General features: G+C 37.4%; 2 protein-coding genes across 2 annotated transcripts in view; both read right to left on the reverse strand.

Moving 5' to 3' along the window:
• SERPINI2 (serpin peptidase inhibitor, clade I (pancpin), member 2) overlaps positions 1–834 on the reverse strand; it is a 33,777-nt gene extending 32,943 nt beyond the window's left edge. Inside the window, exon 1 of the mRNA XM_005886540.2 lies at positions 739–834. The gene's annotated coding sequence lies outside the window, so the exon portion shown is untranslated. The remainder of the gene's footprint in view (positions 1–738) is intronic.
• Positions 835–1,363: 529 nt separating this feature from the next.
• The window catches only part of WDR49 (WD repeat domain 49), a 113,355-nt gene continuing 87,147 nt past the window's right edge, over positions 1,364–27,571 (reverse strand). The window contains exons 16-17 of the mRNA XM_014533560.1: positions 6,880–7,000; positions 1,364–1,409 (exon numbers count right to left, since the gene is read on the reverse strand). Coding sequence (XP_014389046.1) covers positions 1,364–1,409; positions 6,880–7,000 — 167 coding nt within the window. The remainder of the gene's footprint in view (positions 1,410–6,879; positions 7,001–27,571) is intronic.

Genomic DNA, 27,571 nt, shown 5'->3' on the forward strand with positions numbered 1-27,571 from the left:
AACTTAAATAATTGAATAACTATATTTCTAGAGTGTTTTATAGACCATTAGGGAAGTCACCGTGACCCACAAGTGAGTTAAAAGTCATTAATATCACTGTTATATATAAAGATTACCAATAGTCAAATATTCTCCAAAACTAAGCTGCAGAGTCATTATCCAGATATTTCAAATTATTTTCTAATTTATATAGGTAAACTCTACATGCTTAGGTATACAATTCACAAAGAAAAAAAGAGCTCTAAGTTCAATCCAAAGAATTGTTAGAAAATAATGTTTTGTTAAACTAAAAATATACATACATATATGCCATCAAGCAAATGCTTTATCGAGGAGTAGGTTGGTACCTAAGGTTGTTAGTAGTAGTGCAACAATAGTAAAAGCTAACACAAAATAAATTTCTGCATATCATTTTCTAATATATTCACTATCTCAGAAGATTTCTGTCCAAAATATTAGTTTGTAGATATGTAGTCACAATGTTATCAGTACTTTTAAGTCACCAAGTGGTAATCCATTAGGCACATCTTTATGTTTTTGGTTTGTATTAGAATGATAAACACTATTATGAAGGATGTATTTTTACCCTTATAGTTAAATCAGGAAGTTATCCTCTCATTGTTATTAATAATCTTAATAACTAAAATATACATTCTTTGAGCATCCATTTCTCATAGAAAATTTCTAGGTACTTAGTAAATTATAAGCTCACACAAAATGCTGGTTTTAAAAATTGACTTACCTCAGTGGCTTTTGTATCATATCTCATTAGAAATCACAAAGTACTAATGAACTAAACAAACTGACAAACAGTCCTATAAGAATGCAATATTCAAATTTATAGTGACATATTTTAAGGAGAATAAAAGTAATGCATTAACTTGACAAACTTAAATAATATCTACTAAAGTGAATTGAAACATTAGTCTTACTCTATTAAACACTCACAATTAATATTATTGCATATATACTTCATTCAAGAGCTATTTAATTTTAAGGTACTTACTCAAAATTTGCTTCTGATCATTCATGGTTACGTTATGTCTGCTGAGAAACACTAGTACATGGGACACCTGACCGGTCAAGGCCAACTCTATTTATCTTGAACGTTCCTAGATTAATTCCTCTAAAACCAAAGCAGGTGTTCACCACATTTGAATGAAAGGTCTGATATGATCAGGTTAATGATCAATGATGAAATATGCAAGAACTAAGAGAGAAAGCAATACTAGAATTTTAAAAGATCATGAAGTTTATATGATTATTTCACTTCTTTTATAATAAGTAGAAGCAGAATTTGGAAGAATGTGCCAGTGCCTGTAAATTTGCTAGTAATTAGCTTTTTTTGCTTCTCATAGGAATCCTACATCAGAATACCAATGTATTCTATCATAAATATTTCCGAATACCTATGACAAAAAGAATAAAGCTGAATCAAGTCTAGAAAGCAGAGAGACAAATTACTGCTGCATTTAGAGCTCTCAACAATTCATCAAATTATACAATAGAGGAATTTCCTATGGATACAAGGCCCATTTGAATCCTTAGGGACAAATTTAAATATTAAAGAAATATAATCTTTATGTTGAACAAAAAGACCAGATTAAGATTATAGATTTACCAAATTACATCAAGATATTACTATTAAACATAAGTAATTTGATAGTTAACATTGGTGTTATATTTACCAGTATGTGCTCTTAACATTTTACATGATTTTTTTCTACAAACAGTTCATTAATAAAAAGTGGATGCATAATTCAATAGGTTTTGATCTCATTGTTCTAGTTCAAATCAATAACGTCAATGGAAATCAGATATTAAATAAGTGGCCTCTGAGAAGAGGAGTGGAAAATTTGTTTCAGTTACCATTAAACAAATATTTACTATTGATTGCTAAATGTAATATTACTTCTGATAAAGCTATGAAAAATAAGTCAAATGAATGTATATGCCTTTAAAGGAGTTTTTGTAAAAAAAGCTTTTTCAAGGATCCCATTAGCATCTTTCAGTGTTCTAGGGCTATAGCTTAATATCAGGCTTGAAAAGCCTGGTGACCGATGTCAGTCATAGTATTTAATTTACTAAAATGTTTAATTGCCCATCTAAGCATCTCTGAATGTTTCCTAAATGTTGGGTCGCTCCCTAATATCACTGACTCTGATGTAAGCAAGCTCATTTGCAGCTTTTAATATAACACTGTTAGAGGTTGTTTTCCAAAATCACAGTTATGCAACATAAGAACACAGTCATTCTTCTGTTCTACTCTGCAATTCATAAATAATAAATCCGAATGTCTAAGACTATCATTCAATCAGTGCTGTTCTACCCGTGCAGTGACACCAGCAAACATCCATCACAAGTACACTTGGTTACCAAATTATTGTGTCTACAGTGTTCAGGTCATAATGTGACTTGCCCAGGAACAGGCCATTATTTTTCCTCCCAATGACAGAGACAGACACTCAGTCTTAGTAAGATCATTTAATGAAGTTGTTGTGTAAGGACCTTATGTTAGAGCAGTTCAAGCAGACTGTCCATTTTCCTTTCTTTTAGGGAGTAAAAAGCAGCGGCCATGAATTTCTCCTCCCTGGTTTAAGCTTTTTTAATAAGACAATAAAGATACCACAATTGTCCTTAAAATATTACTGCAAACCTTTAAATATTTTTATAAATCTGTTTCTTCTGTAACTCAATTTTGCATCTAGAGCATTGGGGAAAAAATAATAGGAAGAGGTTATAGGTTCAATCTCATTATCCTTCTAATTAGCATTTAGTAGCATTTTGTAGTTTTTTTTCGTAAACATGTATTTAATTCCAAACTTTAAAAAAACACACAATCAAGTGTTTTGATTAATAAATAAAGGACTGAAAAGTTAATTTTTTCATTGATTAATTTCAGGTATTTTTTCCCTCTGCCAGTTTGCTCTATGTATATTTTGTGTGATAAGAGGGAAATGTTCTGAAAAGATAACAGGTTAAATTATATTTAATGTAAATCTTTATATAACAAACAAAATAGCCTACTGAAAAGTATGGGACATCATTTTTTAAAGAACTCTTTTTATTGATTTTAGAAAGAGGAAGGCAATGGAGAGAGAGAGAGAGAGAGAGAGAGAGAGAGATTTTTTATTGATTTTAGAAAAAGGAAAGCAATAGAGAGAGAGAGAGAGAGAAACATTGAAGTGAGAGAGAAACATTGAAAGGTTGCCTCCCCACCATATGTGTCCTGACTGGGGAATCCTGTGCCCGACAGAGAATCTAGCCTGCAACCTTTCAATGCACAGGAGGATGCTCCACCCAATTGAGCCACCCGAGCCAGGGTTGGCACATCCTATTTTAATGTGACAAGTTCTTTTCACCTTAGAAAAATGAGTCTTAAATAATTAAACCTAAATGTTAATTTCAGAAATAGCATATAAAGTCTTCAGTTCTATTAACATTTGATAAGTGAGACCCTGCTACCAGCTTAACACAGTTAGGTGCTGTAAGCTGTAAAAGAGTAAGGCATAATTAAATGTTGTTGTTGCTTTTTCCTTTGTGTATGTTTTGTTCCTAAGTATTAGAAACAGTAACATTAAAAGATACTTTCATACTTTTCAAAACTCTTTTCTCATTAAATATACTTGTGAGACAGCTCCTCTTCATTCTTTTCATAGAAGAAGCACTAAATTAGGGTTTAGAGACACACACAGCTTGGTGCTTTGCACATGCAATAGGCTATAGAGAGGTCTATCTATATCAACCAGACAATTTCAGACTAATAATTTCAAACAAAGTATTCTCTAGAGATAGAGAAAGTAAAATATGTCTAGTAAAATAATTTCTAAATTATTCTAGAAAAACTAGGGGGCTCATTCAACCATTGTTTAATAGACCATGACATTTTATGTGCTTTCACTTCAGAAAGATGATGGCAGGAGAAGATGGTTCTATTTATTTGTGTATACCTGGCATCTAAAACAGTCCCTTGCATATGCCCTCAATAATTGGATGGATGGATGGATGGATGGATGGATGGATGGATGGATGGATGGGGAAATGAGTCTTTGCAAACTATTTGGTACCCATATTACATGTCCTTAACATCTCAATATTCCTTTAAATTTCTGGAAATGTGACTCAACTTTCACTCCACTATATTGTCAGCAATATATGACTCATAAATCATATGCTCAGAGTTTGAAATGATGAATAGTCTGATCAAATCTCCCAACCAGTGGAAGAATTCTCTGCAATATGCCTGTGTGTGTTATTCAGCCTCTTTCTGAACATTTCAAAGAATCCTCTGTCCCAAAGCAACATTTTCATTTTCAAAAAATAATTTACATTGAAATACTTTTAAGTTGACAGAAAAGTGCTGATATAATACAAAGAACTACTATCTCCCACTCTCTCTCTCAGTTTCCCAGTTAACATTTCACCACATGTGTACTCTATCTATATAACTAATTTTTACCTACCCATCCACCTATCTTTATAATATGTTTGTATGTGGATACATATATGCGGTGTGTTGAGTGTATGTGTATAAATATATACATATACACATTATAATTTATATTTTTAATAATTTGAGAGCAAGCTAAAAACATAACTTTCTATTACTCCTAAATATTCCATTTTATTGTTTATCTACCTGTCTAAAACCATGAATTCACACTGATATCTGAAACCTCTAATCCCGATTCAAAATCTCAGAGTTCTTTCTAGTTTTCCCCCTTTCAAGTTTTGCAATTACTTTCTACAACAGTGTGATATCTAGTGCTCATTATCCTCAATATATTTACTAATTTTATTCATTTATTTATTCAGTTCTCATTTGCTCAATGTAATTACTCTTCCAACTATGCTGGTCATCTCCTCCACTCACCCCCTCTGCACTCACACCCTTCATTCCCCATTCCCTTCCACACTCTTAGCTTCAGTAAGCATATTATCTGGTGGATCTTCTCTAAGCTTCTCCTTCCTTTCATAGCCATACACGTGTGCCTGCTGCCAACTACTCTGCACCAAGATGGGAAGTGTCAATGGGAAGAGAATGAGAAACTTTTTCAGGTTTTAACAGGTATTAGGAAGCAATTCTAGAATCTGCCTTCTTAGAATTATGCTCATTAGTTCTACTTCTTTTGTTCACTACAGCTTTGAAATCTTTGAGGATAGCTTGTATCTCCCATGAATTCTCTTTCTGAAACTAGACTTCCCATTTCTTGTTCCTCTTAATATGCTTTCTATGGCCTTAAGCACTCTGAAGACATTCGTCACAATTCTTTCACATGTATCCTGCTCCTATATTTTCCTCATATGTGACTGTTGCTTAATGAGAAGGAAAGCAACTTACACAAAAGTCACAATGCCTGACTCAGGATGCAATTAATTATAGATGGAATAGGCAACTGTTTTCTAAAAACCTTTCATCTGCCATCCTCTCCACCAAATTAAAACTTGCTCCACTGATGTTGGAAATTCTGTTAGAGTTAATTTCACTGACTTTATAAGTGATGAGAGGTGAGTAAACAGAATGGTGAAGGTCAAAAACTATGGTCTCTAGAGAAAAACGGATTTGGGCTCCAATCCCAACTCACCATCAATAATTGGGCACTCTTTTAATGAATACAACTCTCAGATATTAACCTTAAAATAGATATATTTCATATAATTATTGTGGGGTTTAAACATAATGAATTTTTGCGGTTACTGGACAGAGTAGGCCCCTACATGTTGTTAGTTATTTCCTTTATTTTTGTGTGTTATTGCAAAAGTTTTCTTAAAATTCAAATATTTTGAAAGGACACTTTAAAATACAAATACTATAGTAATATTGTGTGAAAGAATTTATTAATTATTCTTACAGGACAAAATAAATAAAGCAGCATAAGAATATTGGTTGTCCACCCTGGCCATGTGGTTCAGTTGGTTGAAGCATCGTCCCATGCACCGAAGGGTCATGGGTTCCACTCCTGGTCAGGGCATTTACTGGGTCGGGGTACATAAAGGAGGCAACCAATCAATGTTTCTCTCTCACATTGATCTCTCTCTCTCTCTCTCTCTCTCTCTCTCCCTTTCCCATTCTTTCTCTCTCTGAAAGCAATAGAAACATATCCTCGGGTAAGGATTTAAAAAAAAAGAATATTGGTTGCCTGATGAAAGATGCTATTTATAAAGAAAAATAGATCAAAAAGGTAAGGCATTGTGTTTCAGAACCAAATATTGTCTCCTTGACCTTCCATACAGAGTGAGCTCTTTATATAACCTCAGAACCCTTCTTTTCTTGAGGCTATACCACTTTGTCTGTACTATGCTACTCAGTTTTAGAGTAGTAGTAGAACTTATGCAATAATTTCTCAATAACTTCATATAAGAATGAATATAAATCAATAATAATTAATAGAACAGCTGCTACTGACAAGGTCTTATTTCATAATCAGTATCATTTAAAAAAAACACACACACAAAACTAGAAAGTGTAAATAAGTGGGCATAGTTTTCTTAGTTGACTTTATAGATATTCACTGTGTCAATATTTTTCATCTTTAATTTCAATGCAGGTTTTCTTAAAGAAAAATGACCAAAACATGTGTCTATAGAAGCAACCAAAGGTCAGAATGCTTTGTTCTGAAATTGTACATTTTTTATATAAAAACACTTGAGAATAGGTAATACCAATTAATACCATCCCCTCTTAGTCCAATCTTTCTTTTATTGAAAATAGAGAGAAAGTGAAAAGTAATGGGTAAGAATATTGTCTGAAAACAAAACTTTCTGAAGTTGAAATATAAAGTAAAAAAGGAGGTGGCATTTTTAAAATTTATTTTCTGCATTTCATACACATATTTCATGTGTCAATGAAATATTTATTTTTTTTTCAGTTATAATTGCTTCTTATTTCTTTTTATATTCACTTCACTACTTGTTTCTTGACATAATTGCTTGGCTCTTCTTTCACGATCCAGAAAGTCTTTGGGAAACAGGTTTTTCTCAACAAATACAGCTTTCAAAGCTAAAAAATGGTGAAGAAATGACATGTAAATTATATTTGAAAAGGAGCCCAATTAAATGAAATAGTGGGGAGTAAATATTCAAGTTTCACTTTACTTAAAAAGTTGTATGTTTCTAAAGCCTAGAGTTTTATGGGGAAATTTTCTGTTAAGCTTCTGCTATTCCTTTTTTAATTTTAAAGTTAAATTTTAACAGAATTGGTTATAATATATTTATATCATGATAGAGATCCACCATCTAACAGTAGAAGATTACAGTAGTTCTCCATTTTTGTTTTTTTAATATACTTAACAGCTATCAAGGACTCATAAAAAGCCAGGGACAAATTATTCTGTATTAAAATAAAACAATTAAAATAATCAAAACACAGTTTGACTGCCTGGATGACTAAACAAGTACATCTGCAATCATATTCTTATAAGATGCTTTTTTTCTGTGGCTTCAGAAAAAAAAAAGCACCAAATTATCCCCATGAGTGGTAATATTGTGCATCAGCGAGAAGTAGGAGGAAATTGTGCCATGCATTCAAAAAACTAATTTTGGCCTTTTTTTAAACTTTATCATTTCAGCAAATGTTTATTGAATGTATATTATGCACAATGTTCTGTGCTCAGGCGTAAATGGGGCACAAACATAACTAAGTCATAGGTTTTCTTCCAACTGGTAGAAAGTAGGAACAGCACTCAAATAACCAAATTAACATATACAGTAGAAGACAATTCTAAGAGGATCCAAGCTATGGAAAGTGTGGTTAAGCATATAAAGAGATTATAAAAATATGCAGAAACCAGAGGCAAAGCTTTAAGAATTAGATGCTAATTCAGGGGAACTTGAAGTCCAGATAGGATATTAAGTGATAATAAGAACCATGGAGATGAGGAAGGGTTACCAAGGTGGGAAGGAAATGTCAACTGGAGGGAACACATTGAATCAAAATATGGAGAAACAAGAACGACTATTCAGGTAACTCTAAATAATTCAATACGATTTAGCAAAAGCATAAAAAATATGAAGGAGATGAAAGTAGAATGAGGCTGGAGCTAGACTGAGGAATATTTTAAATACCAAGCCAAGGAATTTGAAAGAAACTATGTAAACACTGAGCAACTTCACAGTATAGTAGCATTTTTATGTATCTAAATTGAAAAAAGACCAAAACTCAGTACTTCCCATACAAACATAACAATGTACGTCAATACATTTCCCCCTTTTCTCTTTAATATTATGCAAGAACAACCAGGAAAATGAGGGGAAATAACTCTGCAAATAAATTCCACATTCTGCAAAACCCAAAGATAGATGTAACCTGCAGCCTACACAATATGAAGAAGGGCAGCCAGATACTAGATTGGGCAGTGTTAGACACGATAAGAGTGATGAGAATGGAGCATGTAAGCACATTAGCATCTCAGAAAGTACTAGCAAAAACGTAGTAAAGGTGAGGGGCTTAACCTGCAGTACAAATGCTTTATCTTTCATTTATAGTATGGTTCTCACCTTCCTAATGCCGCGACCCTTTAATACAGTTCCTCATGTTGTGGTGACCCCCAACCATAAAATTATTTTTGTTGCTAGTTCATAACTGTAATTTTGCTACTGTTATGAATCGTAATGTAAATATCTGATATGCAGGATGTATTTTTAGGGGTCGCAACCCACAGGTTGAGAACCGCTGAGATGTGCACAGAGGTGAATAAGGCTGGATACCAAAGCCCACAGGGGCAGACTGTTTTTAGCAAAAAATGGTCATAGGTGTGATTCTTATGTGTGAGCCATTTTTTGCTAAAAGCAGTCTGCCCCTGTGGGTTGTAAGAGCTGAAGGCCACACTGATCACAGATCACAAGCACGTATCACCCAGGGACCCCTACAAATTTCAAGTTTAAGAAAAGCCAACTCATTAAGCTAATTCATTAAAAGAGAAAATGAAAAAAATAAATAAATAATCAGCATACCATAGACACAAAGGTATTATAAGCAAAATTAAAAACCAAACATTTTGAAAAGAGCAGCAAAGCTCATCAAATACATGGACTGATACATTGGATAGATAAATATTGTTACTGAGCAGATGTCGCAAGTTAAGTTTTAAAACTTGAAAAAGCACCTGCTTCTATAAAGGAAGGTCTCGGAGTAGAAATGAAAGAAACAAAGATTCAACAGGAAGTGGTGAAATGTGAGCTGTCAGGACTCAAGAAAATATAGGAAAAATTTGGCATAAGTGAGAATAAGCATAGTGGGGAACGTGAAATATACAAATGAGAAAAACAAATACAAGATGAAAATTGAAGAGAAGAAATTAGAGAAGAAAATGGCAGATATTAAAAAACATGGATCCAACAAACACGTAAGTTGGGTGAGTCCTTAAGAAAAAAACCCAAAGCTGAACAAATATTTAAAGTTATCATGTAATAAGACTTTCCTCATCTAAGCATCTACTTGATGTACATAGAAGGGACATACAGTCATCCTTTTACTCATCAGAGACTGGATCCAGGAGCCAGTGCTCAAGTCCTTTATGTAAAATGGCATTGTGTTTGAACATAACCTACATACATCCTCCTGTATACGTAAATCACCTCTAGATTGCTTATAATACCACTACAATGAAATGTTATATAACTAGTTGATATGCTAAATTGTTCAGGGAATGATGACAAGGAAAAAAGTCTGCTCATGTTCAATATAGACTCAAGCATCATAGGCCTGACTACATAGTACATAGTACATGTTGGCAACAACCTTCTTTTTCTATTATTTTCAATATGTAGTTGGTTGAATCTGCAGATGCAAAAGCCACAGATACAAAGGGCTGACTGTACTGTGTACCAGGAATAATAGACTCTGATTAGTCAAAACCAAGGCATAGCCTACTAAAGTTATTAGACTTTAAAGATAAAGACAAAATCATTTGGCAGCCAGACAAAATGATCAAGTCACTTAAAAGGAGAGAAATATATATTGCATTAGATATCTTCATGGCAATGATCAATACCAGAAGATAGTAGAGCAATACCAACAAAAAAATCAACGAAAGAATATGTGAGATATGGATATTATAAACATGCATCTAAGCCGTGCTTTAAATCTGAAAATGACAAATAGTTTCAACATGCAGAGAATTCAGAGACTATTGCTCCTAAGAGTATTTTATAGGAAATTACAGCAAAACAAACTGAGAAATGACTGAGAAAAATTTGGAAGAAGATTTGGTGCTGAGCACAGAATATATTTAAATGTAGAAGTGAGACTCAAATAATGTGGGGTTTAGGATGACAAAATAGAAAGTATATACCACATTTTGTTTAATTAACAAAAACTGGTAGGGTAAGGGAAAAGCTCTATTCATGATAAACAAAATAACAACATAAGCAAATTTAAAATAAAAGTCAGCACAAAGAAAGATAATGTTCTTGAATAAATTGTGTAAAGGAAGAGGGATTGGGTAATGGAGAAACATTCATTTTATTGTCACTAAGCATGGATCTAATTGTTACTGTCTTAGAAAAATAAAGAGCTAGAAGAATTATATGAGCCTATGATTATAAAGGTACCACTAGAAGAAATACATAACAACCCTCCAAATAAAAACAAAGAAATAAATTACAGATCCAGTGAAAACCTTAAAGTATATATAAACAATCGTATATAATAAAACCATAATATGCAAATCGACTTAACAGTGAAACTACCAGAGGAACGACTGGTTGCTATAATGTGCACTGACCACCAAGGGGCAGACGCTCAATGCAGGACCTGCCCCCGGGGCAGCTCCTGTGTTGAGCATCTGCCCCCCTCCCCCCCCCGAGAGGGAGGTGACCAGCAGTGGTGATAGGGGGGCAAGGCCGGCAAGCGGGCAGTGCCAGGCCGTCAGCCAAGGCAGATGCTAGCGGGGGGGCCCCCCTGATCGTCCCGACCACTGGTTGCCCCAAAGATGGCCCTGATCGCTGGCCAGGCCTAAGGACCCTACCCTATATATTGGGAAGAGTCTCTTAGATTTAAAAATTAAAACCTGGCAAGGATACTCTAACACTGAAAAAACAGGATGATGCAGAGATGACATGCTTGGACTCTGGCTTGCACATTTTGTGGTCAGCCCTGATTCTGACACTTATAACTGTGTGATAAAGCCAATTACTTAACTTCTCTCTGCTTCAGTTTTTCCACCCATATGATGGGGAAAATGGTACTACTGCCTCAGAAGGATCATGTTATGTACTACTTTTTATAATCAGGGCAAAAAAATGTACCTGCCCATACAACAGCAAGATGCCTTTCACCTGTATGAAAAATATGGTCATTGGCACATGCAGCATCCCAGATTGCAAGAGGGATGTCCGACTGCTGGTTTAGGCCCAACATCTCCCCACGGGTCCTTGATTGCAAGAGGATGCAGGCTGGGCTGAGAGACCCCCCCACCCATGCACAAATTTTGTGCACTGAGCCTCTAGAAAATAGCATAAAAGAATGTGAGAAATAAAAACCAAAATGTCTAACATATCAATTAAGGTAAATGTAATCAATTTCATGATTTAAAAAAAATCTTTAGTTGGATCAAAAACAAAAACCAACATATTTAAAATAAAATGATTCAGAAAAGTTTAAATAAAGGGGTTGAGAAAATATCTAGGTGAATCAAAAGAAAGCAAGGCTCAAAATCCAGAATCATAAGAGCATACAGAAACCTTCCAAGGGGAAGGTAGGGGAGGGTGGGTGGGAAGAGATCAACCAATGAACTTGTATGTATATACGCTTAAGGACACAGACAATGGGGTGGTGAGAGGTGGGAGGGAGAAGGGAACAGGTGCAAGAAGAGGTTAATGAGGGGAAAAGGAGGACCTATGTATTACTTTCAACAATAAAGATTTATATATATAAAAGAAAACCTCCAAGGAAACAGAAACAGAAACTCATAATCCTGGTTGCCAGAAATAGATGATAATGGGAACTGGACAGATCAGCATCGTGGAAGGGAGGGAGACTTTTCACTGAATAATTTTTTAAATGTTCTAGTGTTTGAACTGGTGAATGATTGTGTGTGTGTGTGTGTGTGTGTGTGTGTGTGTGTGTGTGTCTTTTAAGCAAAATGAATAAACCTGGAACTACCTCATAAGCAAAACTACAAATGAAAACACTTTTCATTTGTCTAATACCACAGTAGGAGATAATGTGGATTTCTGTACATTAGCAGTTGATCCTGTCCCATCTGACTACAGATTAGCAACTCAGAATCATAAGGTATTCTGAATGCCATAGAGCTCTGCTGAAATTCACTATAGGAACCAAAATGTTGCTTCTGAAATAAACTGTCTTATTGAGGCTTGTCTCTAAACTAGATGAAACATTTTCAGTGTAACTAACCAGTTTTCAGGACAATTAAACCAATAACTAACTGATTAGCCTTTGTAAGATCTTGAGAGAGATTATCCTGCTGGTATAATTTCTTTCTTTCTTTCTTTCTTTCTTTCTTTCTTTCTTTCTTTCTTTCTTTCTTTCTTTTTTAGCTAAAAAACAGATGATTAAGAAATGTAGATGCAGGAGCGGATCCCTGTTTTCAGAGTCTGAAACTAACAATTTTGTGATCTTTCTTTAAGAAAAAGAATATGAAATCATAAATATAAAATTATTCATAAAAGTGGCTATTTATTTAGAATGAGAAGAATATCTCCATGAATTACTGGAGCTTGGGTTCTTTTCTTCTGAGATCTCTTTTACAAAAGGTACCTGAAATACTCACCTAGAAATGATTCCTGCTTGCATCCTGGCTTATGCTCTTCACCCAGAACACTCTAAAACTCCCAGCAACTTCCCAAACACTTACAAGAATCTTTGTATTTGAGGCCCATAAAACAACATAACCTTCATCGGTGTCATCGGCATTCTCCTTTACATGGCAAAAGCAGTGTAGAAATTAACCTAACACCTTTTAAATGGATAATGATAATCATTTCCTCTCACTATTCAGAAGAGCAACATCTGCTGGGTTAATGGCATAATGCTTTCATATAATAATGTGTGAGTCTGCCATGTATTATGCTATGTGGAAGAAGCCATTAACCACTTATTGAACTTAAGATTATAAAAGGATGTCTTTAGCCTTGCTCTGATGACTTGTTTTCTTGACGTATTAACTTGGCAAGGCCAAAGTCCTCTGCTGTACAGTTAAATATTTGTCTAGATATTGCTCTGAAAGGATATTGGTGATGTAATAAAAGTTCCTAATTAATGTACTTTAAATAAGAAAGATTATCCTGAACCCAGTGCACACTCTTTCTAGAGCATGCCAAGCACCTTTCCTCCTTCTTCTTTCCCCAAGCACATTACCTTTGCCTTTCTCTCTCCTAGACTCCAAGGTCCCTTCTTTTGACTCTGAAACTTGTTTCCTGAGCCCACGCAGACCAACTGGCTCACTTTTTTCTACTTCTGTGACTTTCTAAATAAACGTTCTCCTTTAATTGGGGGGGAGAGGGGGGAAAGATTCTCTTGGATAACCTGGTGAGCTAGGCTTAATCAGTTGGAATGCCTCAAAGCAGGCTTCCCTAGGAGAGGAAAAAAAATCCACCACTGGACAACAGTTTCTGCCTGTGCCCTGCTCACCTATGATCTTTCCTTACTTTTGAACTTGGTCAGCTGCCCGCACCATCCCGTAAGCCAATTCCACGTCATAAATTTCAATATATAGTCCTCTGATTCTGCTTCCCGGATCCTGACTGATGTGCCTGCCTTAAAACACACTGTTTGTAACAGAACAACTGCAAAGGGTAGTGTTCTTAATGAGACAAATAAACTGGTTGGCCAAGTTTCCTGTGGTTTTGACTGGAGTCTGTTGGATACTCCTTGTAAAGAAGTATTTAAATATGCAACTTATCCTAAAGCATCCTTACGTTCCCCCATGGTTGCTAGTTTAGGAACCACAAGTACTGGTATCACTATCCAAACTTATCTTATCCTTAAAGTTACTTATTCATCATCTACCTCTATTCTCCAGGTGATAAATTCAATGATTTCAAAGACTTGCTGTGCCTTTATGCCTCATATACCCTTACCCCCAGCATTGTGTCTGGTACATGGAAGGTGTTCAACAAACATATTTGTTGAAGAAATGAAGAAGTGAATGGAGATACTTCCAGGCATGCAAAGAGGTGGACTCAGTCCTCACACTTTGGAATTCTTGCATTCCCGAGACTGTAGGGCTCGGCTCGCTAATGGTGATAGAGGGGTGATTCTTGTGTCATACATCTATATATCCATCCACTTGCCACAACCCCTGCTCTTCAACATAGTGCTAATGGTAACATTTGTATTCACTATTTCCTACCTGGGAAAGTCTGATAGTTATACATTCATCACTTCACTTGTTGGTTGACTGCCTGACAAGATTTGTTATAATGATAACAAAAAGGTGTTTTTAAAGTAATGAAAATAAAAGATGTGGTGGTCATGAAGTTACTAAAAGATTTCCACTAAAATGAAATAATTCAGTGATTTTAATGCATCAAAGGTAAACTTTTGTCATCTGATTCTTCCCTTGTCCCCTGATTGGCCACTAATCAGATGAACAATGGTGGCACCTTGCCAAAAGAAGGGACTGGGTGACTATGTAAAAATTGCATTGCAATGGCCAGCTGTTGTTAGTCTATGGGTGCACACTATTCTGAAAACCTCCCTTCTAATTTACATGCTCCATTCTCTTCTAAGTCCTCCAAATAAGTGCTTCTCAAACTTTAATGTGCTTTAAAAAATCACCCAGAATTCTTGTTAAAATGCAGGTTGTGATTCAAAAGATCTGCTACATTTCTACTATGTTTCCAGGTGATGCCTGTGCTATTAGCCACTGCCCACATTTTGATGTCAAGGTTCTCATTCCTAAATCTAGACTCTAGATCAGTATTGCCAAGCTGTCATTCAACTTCAGCCATCATCCAGTAACAGTCGGGTAACAAAGCAACAGAGTGGCAAGGATTCATCATAATGCTATAATAGTCTTCACATGACTCTTAAATTATTGTTATTTGGGACCCGTAGAGACTTTTTTTTCTTTTTCTAAAACAACATTTTTTAACAGCTATTTTAGGTTGACAACAAAATTGAAATTCAGGTACATAGATTTCTTATAAATCTCCTGCTCCCACACATGAATAGCCTCCCCCATTATCAACATCACTCACCAGAATGTTTTTTGTTGTTTTTTTTTTAACCAAGGATAGATCTATCTATATTGACACATCGTAATCATCCCAAGTGCTTAGTTTACCTGAGGATTGCATATATTTGGGGGTTTGGACATAAGGATAATGCTATACATCCCTTATTATTGTACAGAGTACTTTCAATGTCCCAGTTTTCTGTGTACCTCCTACTCATCTTTTCTCTCTCAACCCCTAGCAACCACTGATTGCTTTTGTTGTTATTGTTTTGTTAATCCTCACTTGAGAATATTCTTCCATTGGTTTTTGGAGAGAGTGGAAGGGAGGGGGAAAGAGAGAGAGAAAAACATCTATGTAAGAGAGACACATCGATTGGTTGCCTCTCATATGGCTCTTGACTGGAATTGAATGGGTACCCTTCAATTCCTGGGCCAATGATGCTTTATCCACTGAGCCAAACCAGCTAGGGCAACCACTGATAGTTTTATTGTCACTATAGTTTCACCTTTTCCAAAATGTCAGATAGTTGAAATCATACTTAATGTTCCTTTTCAGATTAACTTTCTTTTTCACTTAGTAATGGTCAGTTAAGATTCCTCCATGTTTTTTCATAGCTTAGTAGCTCTTCTTTTAATGCTGAATAATATTCCATTTTCTGGATGGACCAGAGTTTATTTTTCCATTACCTATTCAAGGACATCTTGATTGCTTTTGGTAATTGTGAATAAAGCTGCTATAAACATCAATGTGCAGGGCTTTTTAACTCCTTTGGGTAAATATCAAGGATCATGACTGCTGATTGTCTGATAAGAGTATGTTTAGCTTGTAAGAAACCACAGACTGACTTCCTGTATGATTTCCTACCAGCAAGGTCTGAGAGTGCCTGTCACTCCACATCCTCATCAGCATTCGGTATTGTGGGAGTTCAGGACTTGGGCTGGTCTAACAGGTGTGTAGCAATAATTCATTGGTATTTTACTTTGAATTTTCCTGATGAAATATGATGTGGTCCATCTGTTGAACCTTTCAAAAGACATTTTTTTATATATTAGTGACTTCTGTTTTATACGACCCAAAGTTTGGTGGGTGTATGTGATTTTCAAGATGATTTCGTGCCATCCTGTAAACACACATATAAAAGTGTAAGAAGAATTTTTACTTCCAAAATGTCTCTGATTTTTGTACTCATTCTGGCTGTCTAGTTATTTAAAATTTGTTGGCGCAAATCATGTACAGCAATATATCATTTCTTACTTAAAATGAATAAGTTTATAAATGTTTTCTTCTTGTGTTTTAACCATTTGTTCAAGGAAGAAGGTTTTTATAATTTCAATGATTCCTTCGCCTTTACTGGTATTAGATTTAAGATTTTATTCTAAAGCAAAGATATATTATACTAGATTTTACAACAGGCCTGTATGTACATTTTTTCACCTGTAGTTTAAGAACTATAGAGAGAACTTTTGTGTTTCAATGGAAAACCATGTATAGTCAGGTGGTCTGATTCTAACTGAGTTCACCATTTTTTTGAACTGTCTTGCCACCTCTTTGTAAACTGCAGGTTACCAGTGAACATGTGGTAGAGTCTTAACTGTCTCATCTGGTAGAGTTTCAATTGACTTCCTCCCCTTCTTAGAAATACCTGCAAATTGGATTGGAGCTTACCTTGCACCAGTTGTCAGCCCTTCCTACATTTTCAGTTCTTCCACTTTCCTTCAATATCTGACTACGATCCTCTAAACCCATGGTCGGCAAACTCATTAGTCAACAGAGCCAAATATCAACAGTACAACGATTGAAATTTCTTTTGAGAGCCAAATTTTTTAAACTTAAACTATATAGGTAGGTACATTGTTATTAACTTAATTAGGGTACTCCTAAGGCTTAGGAAGAGCCACACTCAAGGGGCCAAAGAACCGCATGTGGCTCGCGAGCCGCAGTTTGCAGACCACGGCTCTAAACTAACCTTTCCAGGTCTCACATCTGACTAAAACTAAGATCTAAAACCTGAAGGCCCAATAAAGAACATTATGTACTGATGAACAAAAATAGATACAGAGGCAGAGAAGCATTGAACAGACTGTCAAACTACAGTGGGAAGGCTGGGGAGGGTTGGGGTAGGGGGGAGGTAAGAGATCAACCGAAGAACTTGTCTGCATGCATATAAGCATAATCAATGGACACAAGACACTGAGGCGGGTGTGAGGGCATGTGCAGGGGGGATGGGGGTAGGGGAGGTCAGAGAAAGGTCAATGGGGAAAAAAAGGAGACATATGTACTACTATTTGTAATACTTAAAACAATAAAAATAAATAAATAAATAAATAAATAAATAAATAAATAAAAAATAAAATAAAATAAAACCTGACGGCCCAAATCCCTATCCAGACTCTGTTGTCTTGCAGCTGTCCTTCCTCTCAGGATCTCCAGGACTCTCTGACCACTGCCACCACCTTGGTTTTACAGAAGTGACACCAACAAGAATCCCTGAGAGATGACTTCCTAGATCTTGCTTTGCCCCACCCAGGTTTATGATTACCTCTGAGTTGTTCAGTTATGAGTGATATTCCTTCATCGGGAACCAAAGTGGGGGGACCAAGGTCAAGCATGGCCTGATCCCTGTGCTCCTTGAAAGCAGAGATAGTTACCCTCCTACCATCTTTTTGTTTGGGAAACAGATAACAGCGAAGGACCATTCTGCTCTCTCCTGTGCTGAGATAAGACCCTCTCTACCCTTCCTCACAAGTGGAATAAGACTCCTTTTGGATTCACTGACCTGCCTCTATTGCCCTCCCTTTGAGATGTTCCTCTTTACTGAATATTCCCTCCACTGCAATAGCCTAATTGAAATCACCGGTGTTAATTGCCCCATTCATCTTGTCTTTGACAGAACAACACCAAAACAGTTCACCTGAGGTATCAGGAATGCAGCATTTTCTCTGCACTGGAAGTTTTAAAGATGCACTGAAAGGAGGTGAATTTATTGGCCAAGTCTGACCCAGAGACACTTCTAAGTAGGTTTTTGAATCAGGCATATCAAAGAGGGGTTTCAAGCTGTTTGAGAGTCTGCGGGGAACAACTTGGAAGCTAAAGAGAGAGTCTGAAAGATGTTTCAACTTGAAAGGGAAGGAGAGAGAATACAAAAGGACATTAAAGACCCAGTAGGTAAAACTAAAAAGTCACCTGGGGATTATGAAGTGTTTGAAAACTGTCCCTAGTTCCAAAGTGATAGCTTAGAACATTGAAAGTAGGTCTGGCAAAGAGCCTCTCATCATACAATTGCCAAATAACTCTGCACACTATAATTATGGAGCTGGCGGGAATGTGTGCAAAATGCACTGCAAAGACATAAGGGACACTCTGTAATGACAGAGTGGAGGGGGGTATATTGATAATTGAGATTTTTTTTAAAGTTCTCTTTTGTAGTAAGTTTTTAAATTCAGCAGCATACTGTTGAAAATGAGAGAAACAATTTTAAATAAAAGTGAAAAAAATAGATAATACCACAGTAAAAGCTGGTTTTAGAAATCAGCCCAAGAGTAGGCTTCCTAGGGAATATCATTTGTACATTATTTGCACAAGGAAAGCTACACTTAGAAATATTAATAGCATGGGCCCTTCTCTATTAGGACCCACCTGTCACTAGCTCTGTGAAACTAGGTAAGTTATTTAAACTCTCTAGACCTGTGCCAAAGAGTCCACATATCTATGTCACAGGGTGTCACAGACTCTTTGTATAGAACACTAGGGACAATAAAAATCCCAACATCATAGAGCTGTTTAAGGGAATAATAAAAAATATTATCAATAAAGCAAATTCATCAAACTCTTATTAGGTGTTGGGCCCCATAACAAGACTGTCACATGGGTAATTTCATAGGAACATTATGAGAATGGTAACTAATATGGTGCCCATTTTTAGTTGAAGAAACTAAGGCACAGAGAGTTTAATTGACCTGTTCAAGGTCATATAGCTAGCAAGTGGTAACATCTTGATTTGAAGCCAGGCTTGTGTTTCAAATGTTGCTTTTATACCTTTATTGCTTTGAGTGTTCCAAGTTTTATTCCCTCTATAAATGGAATTTCTCCCAAAAGACAACTGTAACTATTAACGTTTTATAACTTAGTAGGAATAATGACTGTGATTTCAAAGGTTACAAAATAGTGTAAAGAACCCAGAGTGGGGGAGCATAAAGAACTAGTTAAGATGATGAAAACAATGTATTGACCCTAAACTCCAAAGTCCCTCTTCACTATTTGCTCTGTGAAAATGGCCTGGAGCCCTGTAAGTATTTTTGCTTTGTCTGCTGGTCTGATGTTGAGCTGTGTCACTAGAGGGCACTGGAGAAACACTGAAGGAGAAATGGATTTCTCTTCTAAGTGGTTGCTCCTGTCACTAGACCCCTGCAGTGGTTTCTCCAGCACTAGGCTCCTCAGCATGACTTTCCCAGGACCAAGCTCCTCCAGCTCCAGACTCCTGCAATGTTGACATGGCTCCTCCAGCTCCAGGCTCCTGCAATGTTGACATGGCTCCTCCAGAGCCCAGAGACACCCGCTTCCATTGACAACCTTTCAGGTGGCTCTGCAGCTGAGTGCCACCTGTCTGGCACCACCCAGTGAATGACTTTCTAGAACACCAAAGAGCCAAGCAGAGGACCTCCAGCGTGACTCCTCCCTGAGCTCAGCCTCCCCTGTACCCCCAGGAGGGCTTTGCAGTGAGTTCTGAGATACAGCACCTCCCTGTGCATGGCCTCCTTGGCTCCCCTGAAAGCCAACTTCCAGCAAGTTCCACCTGCTGGGTGGGCATCTTCCATGGTCTCTCTGTCTCAGATCTTTACATCTACTATTCCTTTATCCTTTAAAGTTCTCTTTGCTTCTTACTAGCCAATTTTCTATAATGCCCATATATTATATCTAAAATCAGAAATAAAATGAACTTCAAAGTAAAATTAATTCTGAAACAAACCTGTCTTGACTGTAGTTGCTCTTCAGTTGCCAATCTTTGTCTTTCCTTTCTACTTTTGTCAGTTTCTTAGAAAAGTGTTAGTTTTTTGTTCTTTAAAGTTCTCTTTGCTTCTTACTAGCCAATTTTCTATAATGCCCATATATTATATCTAAAATCAGAAATAAAATGAACTTCAAAGTAAAATTAATTCTGAAACAAACCTGTCTTGACTGTAGTTGCTCTTCAGTTGCCAATCTTTGTCTTTCCTTTCTACTTTTGTCAGTTTCTTAGAAAAGTGTTAGTTTTTTCTTGGAAGATGTCCCATAGGTCCCTCCATCTCAACATATTCTCAAAATTAACTCGAAACCATGTTCTTATCCTGCATTTTCTCTCTCAATAAGACTTTCTTTTGGGGCATAATTATCCAAGATAGAAATCTGATACATGTCTTCACATCTCATAAGGGCACAAAATCCTTTCAATTCTTTTTCCTCAAGATTTCTCAACTTAGTTACTTCCTTTCTTGGGCCTCCTTATCTACAAAGTAATAGCAGGTACTATTTAATGAATGCTCTGTAAATGCGGGTCATCGTGCTAAAATTAACCCACACAACTCCAAGAAGCAAGTATCAGTAGCCCCATGTAACAGATGGGAAAATTAGGACTTAATAGCTTATGTAATTTATCTAGATGTAAACAACTAGGAGAACACAAAAGGAGCATTCAAAAGCAGGTAGCTGGTTGGGAACAACAAGTTCCCGCTACTGCAATATGCTGCCTTCAATCTAGCCTCATTACACTGCATCCACTACACAGTTTTCTAAAAACTTTCTAAAATACAAATCTGGTCATGACACTTTCCTGTTTTAAACATTTCATCAGGAATTTTATTTCTGGATAGGATTTAATAGGTACAGGCAGGCCATTCTTTTCATTGTAACAGATCGGAAAACAACAACAAAAACCCATGGTAAATTACAGAAATAAAATTTTAAAGCTATCAGAGGGCCATGGAAGCAACGATTATCAAATTAAAATTCTAGAGATGGTAGAACACTTCTTAGATGAGCTGAGATTGCCAAGTGTTTTCTTCTCCCTGGGGCCTTATCATGTCTGGGCATTTCTGAGAAATAGGCTTACCATAGAGAGATTATTCTAAGGGAAAGTAAAATTAGAAAAGCTTTTGATGACTGTGTGGGTTGGTGTGATGTATTGGAATCTAGAGAAATTTCATAGCTGTGGCCAGTGTTCCCCACAGGATGCATTCTGAGAGCTGGGGTGGTGTGGGAGGTGGCGGATTAGACTAGAGAGGCAGAGCGAAGTTTCTTGCAGTTTTGCACTACTTGGGAGAAAATAGCCCACTAAAGAGAGAGGCCTAGAACAAAAGAGGTTTGACATCAGAAGTAAACCAAGTATAATAACTAAAGCTGCAACCCAGCACTGACCAAGCTCAATCTCTAATTAGATTAATGTGTTTGGCTCCTCATGCTCTCTGTTGAAAGGAGGAAAAGGTAAATGATCTCTGGGAGAAAATAACATTAATTTCAGTATCTATAGATCTTTTATACATAATTTCTGTCATATAATAAAAATTGTGAAAAAATTACAGGGCTTATAAAGAGGAAGGAAAGTGTGACTAATACCTAAGAGGGAAAAATAGACATTAGAAGCAGACACAGGATCATGTAGATATTGATGTTAGCAGACCGGGACTTCAAAATTACTCTTATAAATATGTTTTAAAAAAAGCAGAGAAATTTTGGACAAACTGGATGAAAACATGAGTAATTTCAACTGAGAATTAGAATCTATATGCATAAAAGAGATTCAAATACCTTTATAGAACTGAATATATACACTGAGTGTCCAGATTATTATGACTACCTGATGTTTGTAGGCAAATTAGCTATAATTTCACGCTGAAGTTGCTAGAGGGCCAGACCATTATAATAAGGAAGCAGGTTGATTACCACGACAGTAGAAGTGATTTTTTACTGAAGATATGGGTAAACAATGCGATTTAACAGCCTTTGAATGTGGGATATATAAAGGGTGTCCCAAAATTCATGCAAGAAGTAATTTTGATAGGAAACACAGGTTTATAATTAAAAATTGTAAATTTTTTATTGATTCATAAAGGATATAGTATAGGGTTATGTATGGAATAGCATATCAGGTAAATGGACTCCATGGCTTTGCTGACACATACCCACTCTTTTGTTGAGATTTTCCATGACCGTTTTGCATAAATGTGGCTGAATTTTGATGAGACTCATTTTCATCTTGATGGCTTGGTTAATAGACAAAATTGTCACATATAGGGTTCAGAAAATCCACGAGTGATTGTTTAGAAACAAATGCATCCACAACATGTCACTGTTTGGTGCGGATTTTGGGCTGGAGGCATCATCGGACCATTCTTTGAAAATGCGGCTGCTCAGGCAATAACAAAAGAGTCCGTACGTGCCAGCAAAGCCGTGGAGGCCATTTACCCAATATGCTATTCCATACATAACCTTATACTGTATACTTTATGAATCAATAAGAAATTTGCAATTTTTAATTATAAACCTGTATTTTCTATCAAAATTACTTCTTGCGTGAATTTTGGGACACTTTTATTATGATGAGTGGCCAGATTATTATGACCACCTGACGTTTGTAGGCAAACTGCCATACATTGCATCCTATGGGATATGGAAGCTGAAGGCCTGTTCCGAACACCATTGCTGTCTGCAGTTACCATGATAAAATGTCTCCTATTCGCACATAAACACAAGGATTGGACAGTCGAGCATTGGAAAAAAGTCATGTGGTCCGATGAATCACGTTTCCAGTTGCATCATGCAGATGGCAGAGTGAGAATTTGGCAGAAACAGCATGAAAGCATGCACCCCACATGCATGAGTACAACCCTTCAAGCTTAAATTGCATTGTTTACCCATATCATCAGAAAAAAATCACTTCTACTGTCATGGTAAACAACCTGCTTCCCTATTTATAATGGTCTGGCCCTCTAGCAACTCAGTGCAAAATTATAGCTAATTTGCTTACAAAAGGCATGTGGTCATAATAATCTGGACATGGAATGTGGTCATAATAATTTAGAACCCATAATAATCTGGACACTCCGAAGTCAAAATAAAATAAATGCACATTTAAGACACATAAAGAGCTGGGGAAATTACTCATCAGCAGGTCCACTTTATAAGAACAATTACAGAAAATTCTTCAGACTGAAAGAAAAATCTCAGATGGAAACCTAGTACACAAGAAGAAATAAAGAACACAAGAAAAAGTATTGTAGATTTTGCAAATTTTACCTCCTGAAACTCTACCAGGTTCTCACATCTAGAAGATGCTGTCTCCCAAATTGTGAAACAACTAAACTACGGAACAACCATCATTCAGAATCACCTGAAATCTAGATGAAGGGAAGTCCCACTACAAAGGATGGAAAGAAGTCACAATGAGACTGAGAGACCAAGATGGCGGCATAGGTAAACACCAGAGACTGCTGCCGCAAACAACCACTTCAAAAATACAACTAAAAGACGGAACGGACATCACCCAGAACCACAGGAAGGCTGGCTGAGGAGAGACTCTTCAACTAGAAGGAAAAATAACAGCACACCGAGGCTCAGAGGAGGCGCAGTGTGGAAAAAACTCAGGTGCGGAGGTGCGCGCGCAAAGCGGGCTGGTGGCTGAGAGCGCGGTTGTCGTTTTCGGTCAGGGGGGAGTCTCAGACTCTGAGCTCCAGATACGGGCGAATCGCTGGGGACTCGGACCCAAACGGGAGAAGCGGGAGTGTCTGGCATCAGTTGGAAGGCAGCTTTCCCTCCGAGGTTTGCAGCGGTTCCGGGGGTTCTGAGAAGCAGAGCCTCTGGGAACAGGACTGAGGGCACCATAACGGCTCCCTCCGCCCGCCCTGTTGAGCCCGCCCCGCCCAAGCCCTGCGCAGAGCCATTTGCCGGATCGCCGCAGGCAAAGGCTAGATTAGCGCCCCCCCAGAGGACAGAAGTTTTCCCACTGCAGCAGACACAGCTGATTCTCACAGCCAGTCGGCCTGGTGGTCAAATCCCTCTAGTATTAACTACAACAATCAAGGCTCAACGAGAACAAGACTGCGCACAAAGACCACTAGGGGGTGCACCAAGAAAGCATAAAAAATGCGGAGACAAAAAAACATGACAGAAATGGAGGATATAGAGCTAAAAATCGCAATTTTGAGGGCTTGCAAAAATGTGCTAGAAGCTGTCAATAAACTTGAGGAGAGAGTCACGAAAACTAATGAGACCCTCGATGCTATGATAAAGAACCAACTAGAAATTAAGCATACACGGACTGAAATAAAGAATATTATACAGACACCCAATAGCAGACCAGAGGAGCGCAAGAATCAAGCCAAAGATTTGAAATGCGAAGAAGCAAAAAACACCCAACCGGAAAAGCAAAATGAAAAAAGAATCCGAAAATACGAAGATAGTGTAAGGAGCCTCTGGGACAGCTTCAAGCGTACAAACATCAGAATAATTGGGGTGCCAGAAGATGAGAGACAGCAAGATATTGAAAACCTATTTGAAGAAATAATGGCAGAAAACTTCCCCCACCTGGTGAAAGAAATGGACTTACAGGTCCAAGAAGCGCAGAGAACCCCAAACAAAAGGAATCCAAAGAGGACCACACCAAGACACATCATAATTAAAATGCCAAGAGCAAAAGACAAAGAGAGAATCTTAAAAGCAGCAAGAGAAAGAGACTCAATTACCTACAAGGGAATACCCATACGACTGTCAGCTGATTTCTCAACAGAAACTTTGCAGGCCAGAAGGGAATGGCAAGAAATATTCAAAGTGCTGAATACCAAGAACCTACAACCAAGAATACTTTATCCAGCAAAGCTATCATTCAGAATTGAAGGTCAGATAAAGAGCTTCACAGATAAGGAAAAGCTAAAGGAGTTCATCACCACTAAACCAGTATTATACGAAATGCTGAAAGGTATCCTTTAAGAGGAGGAAGAAGAAAAAGGTAAAGATACAAATTGTGAACAACAAACATGCATCTATCAACAAGTGAATCTAAGAATCAAGTGAATAAATAATCTGATGTACAGAATGAACTGGTGATTATAATGAATCAGGGACATAGAAAGGGAATGGACTGACTATTCTTGGGGGGGAAAGGGGAATGGGAGATGCGGGAAGAAACTGGACAAAAATCGTGCACCTATGGATGAGGACAGTGGGTGGGGAGTGAGGGCGGAGGGTGGGGCGGGAACTGGGAGGAGGGGAGTGCATTTATCATTCTTCTAAATTTAACTTTGCACAAGTAACCCATGTAAAATATCTTATATGCAGGATGGTCTTAGGTGACCCCTGTGAAAGGGTTGTTCGACCCCCAAAGGGGTCGCGACCCACAGGTTGAGAACCGCTGCTCTAGAGTAATCACTAAAGGAATAATATAAAGAGATATAAAAACCGAAGAATTAAGAGATGTCATAAAATGAGATAATTCAGAATATTTGATGTAAACATTTTAATAGGTTCCTCATTTCTGGTAAAATAAATGTTAAGGTCCTTAGCAAACAGTGAACTAAGTGCTCTTGATCTGGGCCCCAATTACCTATCTTGCCTCAATTCTCATCATGCCTCTTTTAGAACCCAGCTATTTGGAACTACGTGTAGCCAGCTCCCTTAGCACACCATGTCACTCATCCCACCCTACACCTGCATATGCTACTCCATTGCTAGAAATGGCAACCCCCTTTTTTCTTACCTGAGTAATACCAACTTAACGTTTAATATCCAACTCAGGTATAATCTGGTTTCTCGGGAAAACCATCTGTGAATCTCAATGTGATTTCTAGCTCTGCCATGTGGTGCTTATCTCTATCATAGCCCTTGTTGCAAAACATAATTCTTTGTTTTTATCTGTCTATTTCTCAGAATAGTCTTCAAGGTTGTTGAAGGCTGGGCCTCTACATGTTAGCTCCCTGTCTCCCACATCCAGCACAGGGCCTAGCACAGAGAAGTCATTCAATATCTACCTTCGGAAAGGTTAAATACATATGTAAGCAAACGTTATTTCACTGTCAGCTAGTTGAAAACTTTATAATATTACTAGTGTAATATTTGTTCACATGGAAAAGAAATTAATTAGAAGAAATATTTTAATATCGCTATTCGCCCTTTCTCTATAATAGAAGTGTCAACCAAATTCGCAATCAACAATGACAGATCGAAACACACGTGTGCTATGAGCGCGAGCAAGAGCTTTATATGTATTATGCATGCATGCGTCATCTTAGCCTTTTATATATAAGGAATAAACTTGCTTAATTAGACCTGCTTTCTGATTTAGCTAAACTTTTTCCAGCCCGGTGAAGCACCCTAACTTCTCTATCAGGTAATTGTCAGCAACACAGCAGTAAATATTGACAGGAAGCAGATTATTATTATAGATCACGCAGGAAGAACAAAGGGTAAAATATTTAACTGTAGCGGTGTTTGACTATATTCTGCACAGTGAGAAAACATGAAGTCATTTTCTAGGTGTCCACCATTTCTTACTTCTTTTCAGTTGGGTCAAGTTTCTAAATATCTAAATCTCTGTTTTCTGGCTAATGAAAAGAAAATAGGATTTTACCAAGTCTCCTATCTACCTACTCCAGGACTTCTGTGAGGATCAAATGAGATGAGGCACTTGAAAACACTTCACAAACATTTGGTTAAACTGAAATTTTTGCACCTGGCTATAAAGCAAGTCATGTTCCTGGGCTGAAGAAACTGCAAGGAGGCTAGTCGCTAGGAAGAGGAAGCTGGGCATTGCTACGTGACATCATTACCTGGTGCCCAGAGTGACTCTTTCTCGGTTGGGCTCAGATGTGGGCTGCATTTTGCATCATGGGGTCTTGGCAGCGTTGGCTGCGATTTGGTGGGGTGTTGCTCCAGTGTGGTGGTGGGGCCTGTGTCCCCCTTGGGGGAAGCCAAGTTTTTCTTTGTTGGTGCCAGGTCCGTGGTGCCATTTATTTGTAAATGGCCAGTGCGCATCATGGCAGCTCCTGCATTGAGCGTCTGCCCCCCTGGTGATCAGTGCATGTCATAGCTACTGGTGGGACAGATGAACACTTAGCCTTTTATATACATTGAGTGGCCAGATTATTATGACCACCCCATCAGTACTTCCTTGGGTCACCTTTTGCCTTCAATACTGCAGCAATTCTTCTTGGCATTGATTCCACGAGATGTTGAAAGGTGATGCGAAGAATCTGACACCATACCTGATAAATAGCACTGTCCAGTTCTGTGAGATTTGATGGTTGTGGAACCAGCTGCCTGATGGCTCTTTTAACTTCGTCCCACAAATGCTCAATTGGATTGAGATCTGGTGATTGTGGGGGCCACCTAAGCAAGGTAAAATCTCCCTCATGTTCTTGAAACCACTCCTGCACAATACAAGCACCGTGGCATGGCGCATTGT

This window comes from Myotis brandtii, unplaced genomic scaffold (genome assembly GCF_000412655.1).
Source record: "Myotis brandtii unplaced genomic scaffold, ASM41265v1 scaffold99, whole genome shotgun sequence".
NCBI lineage: Eukaryota > Metazoa > Chordata > Mammalia > Chiroptera > Vespertilionidae > Myotis > Myotis brandtii.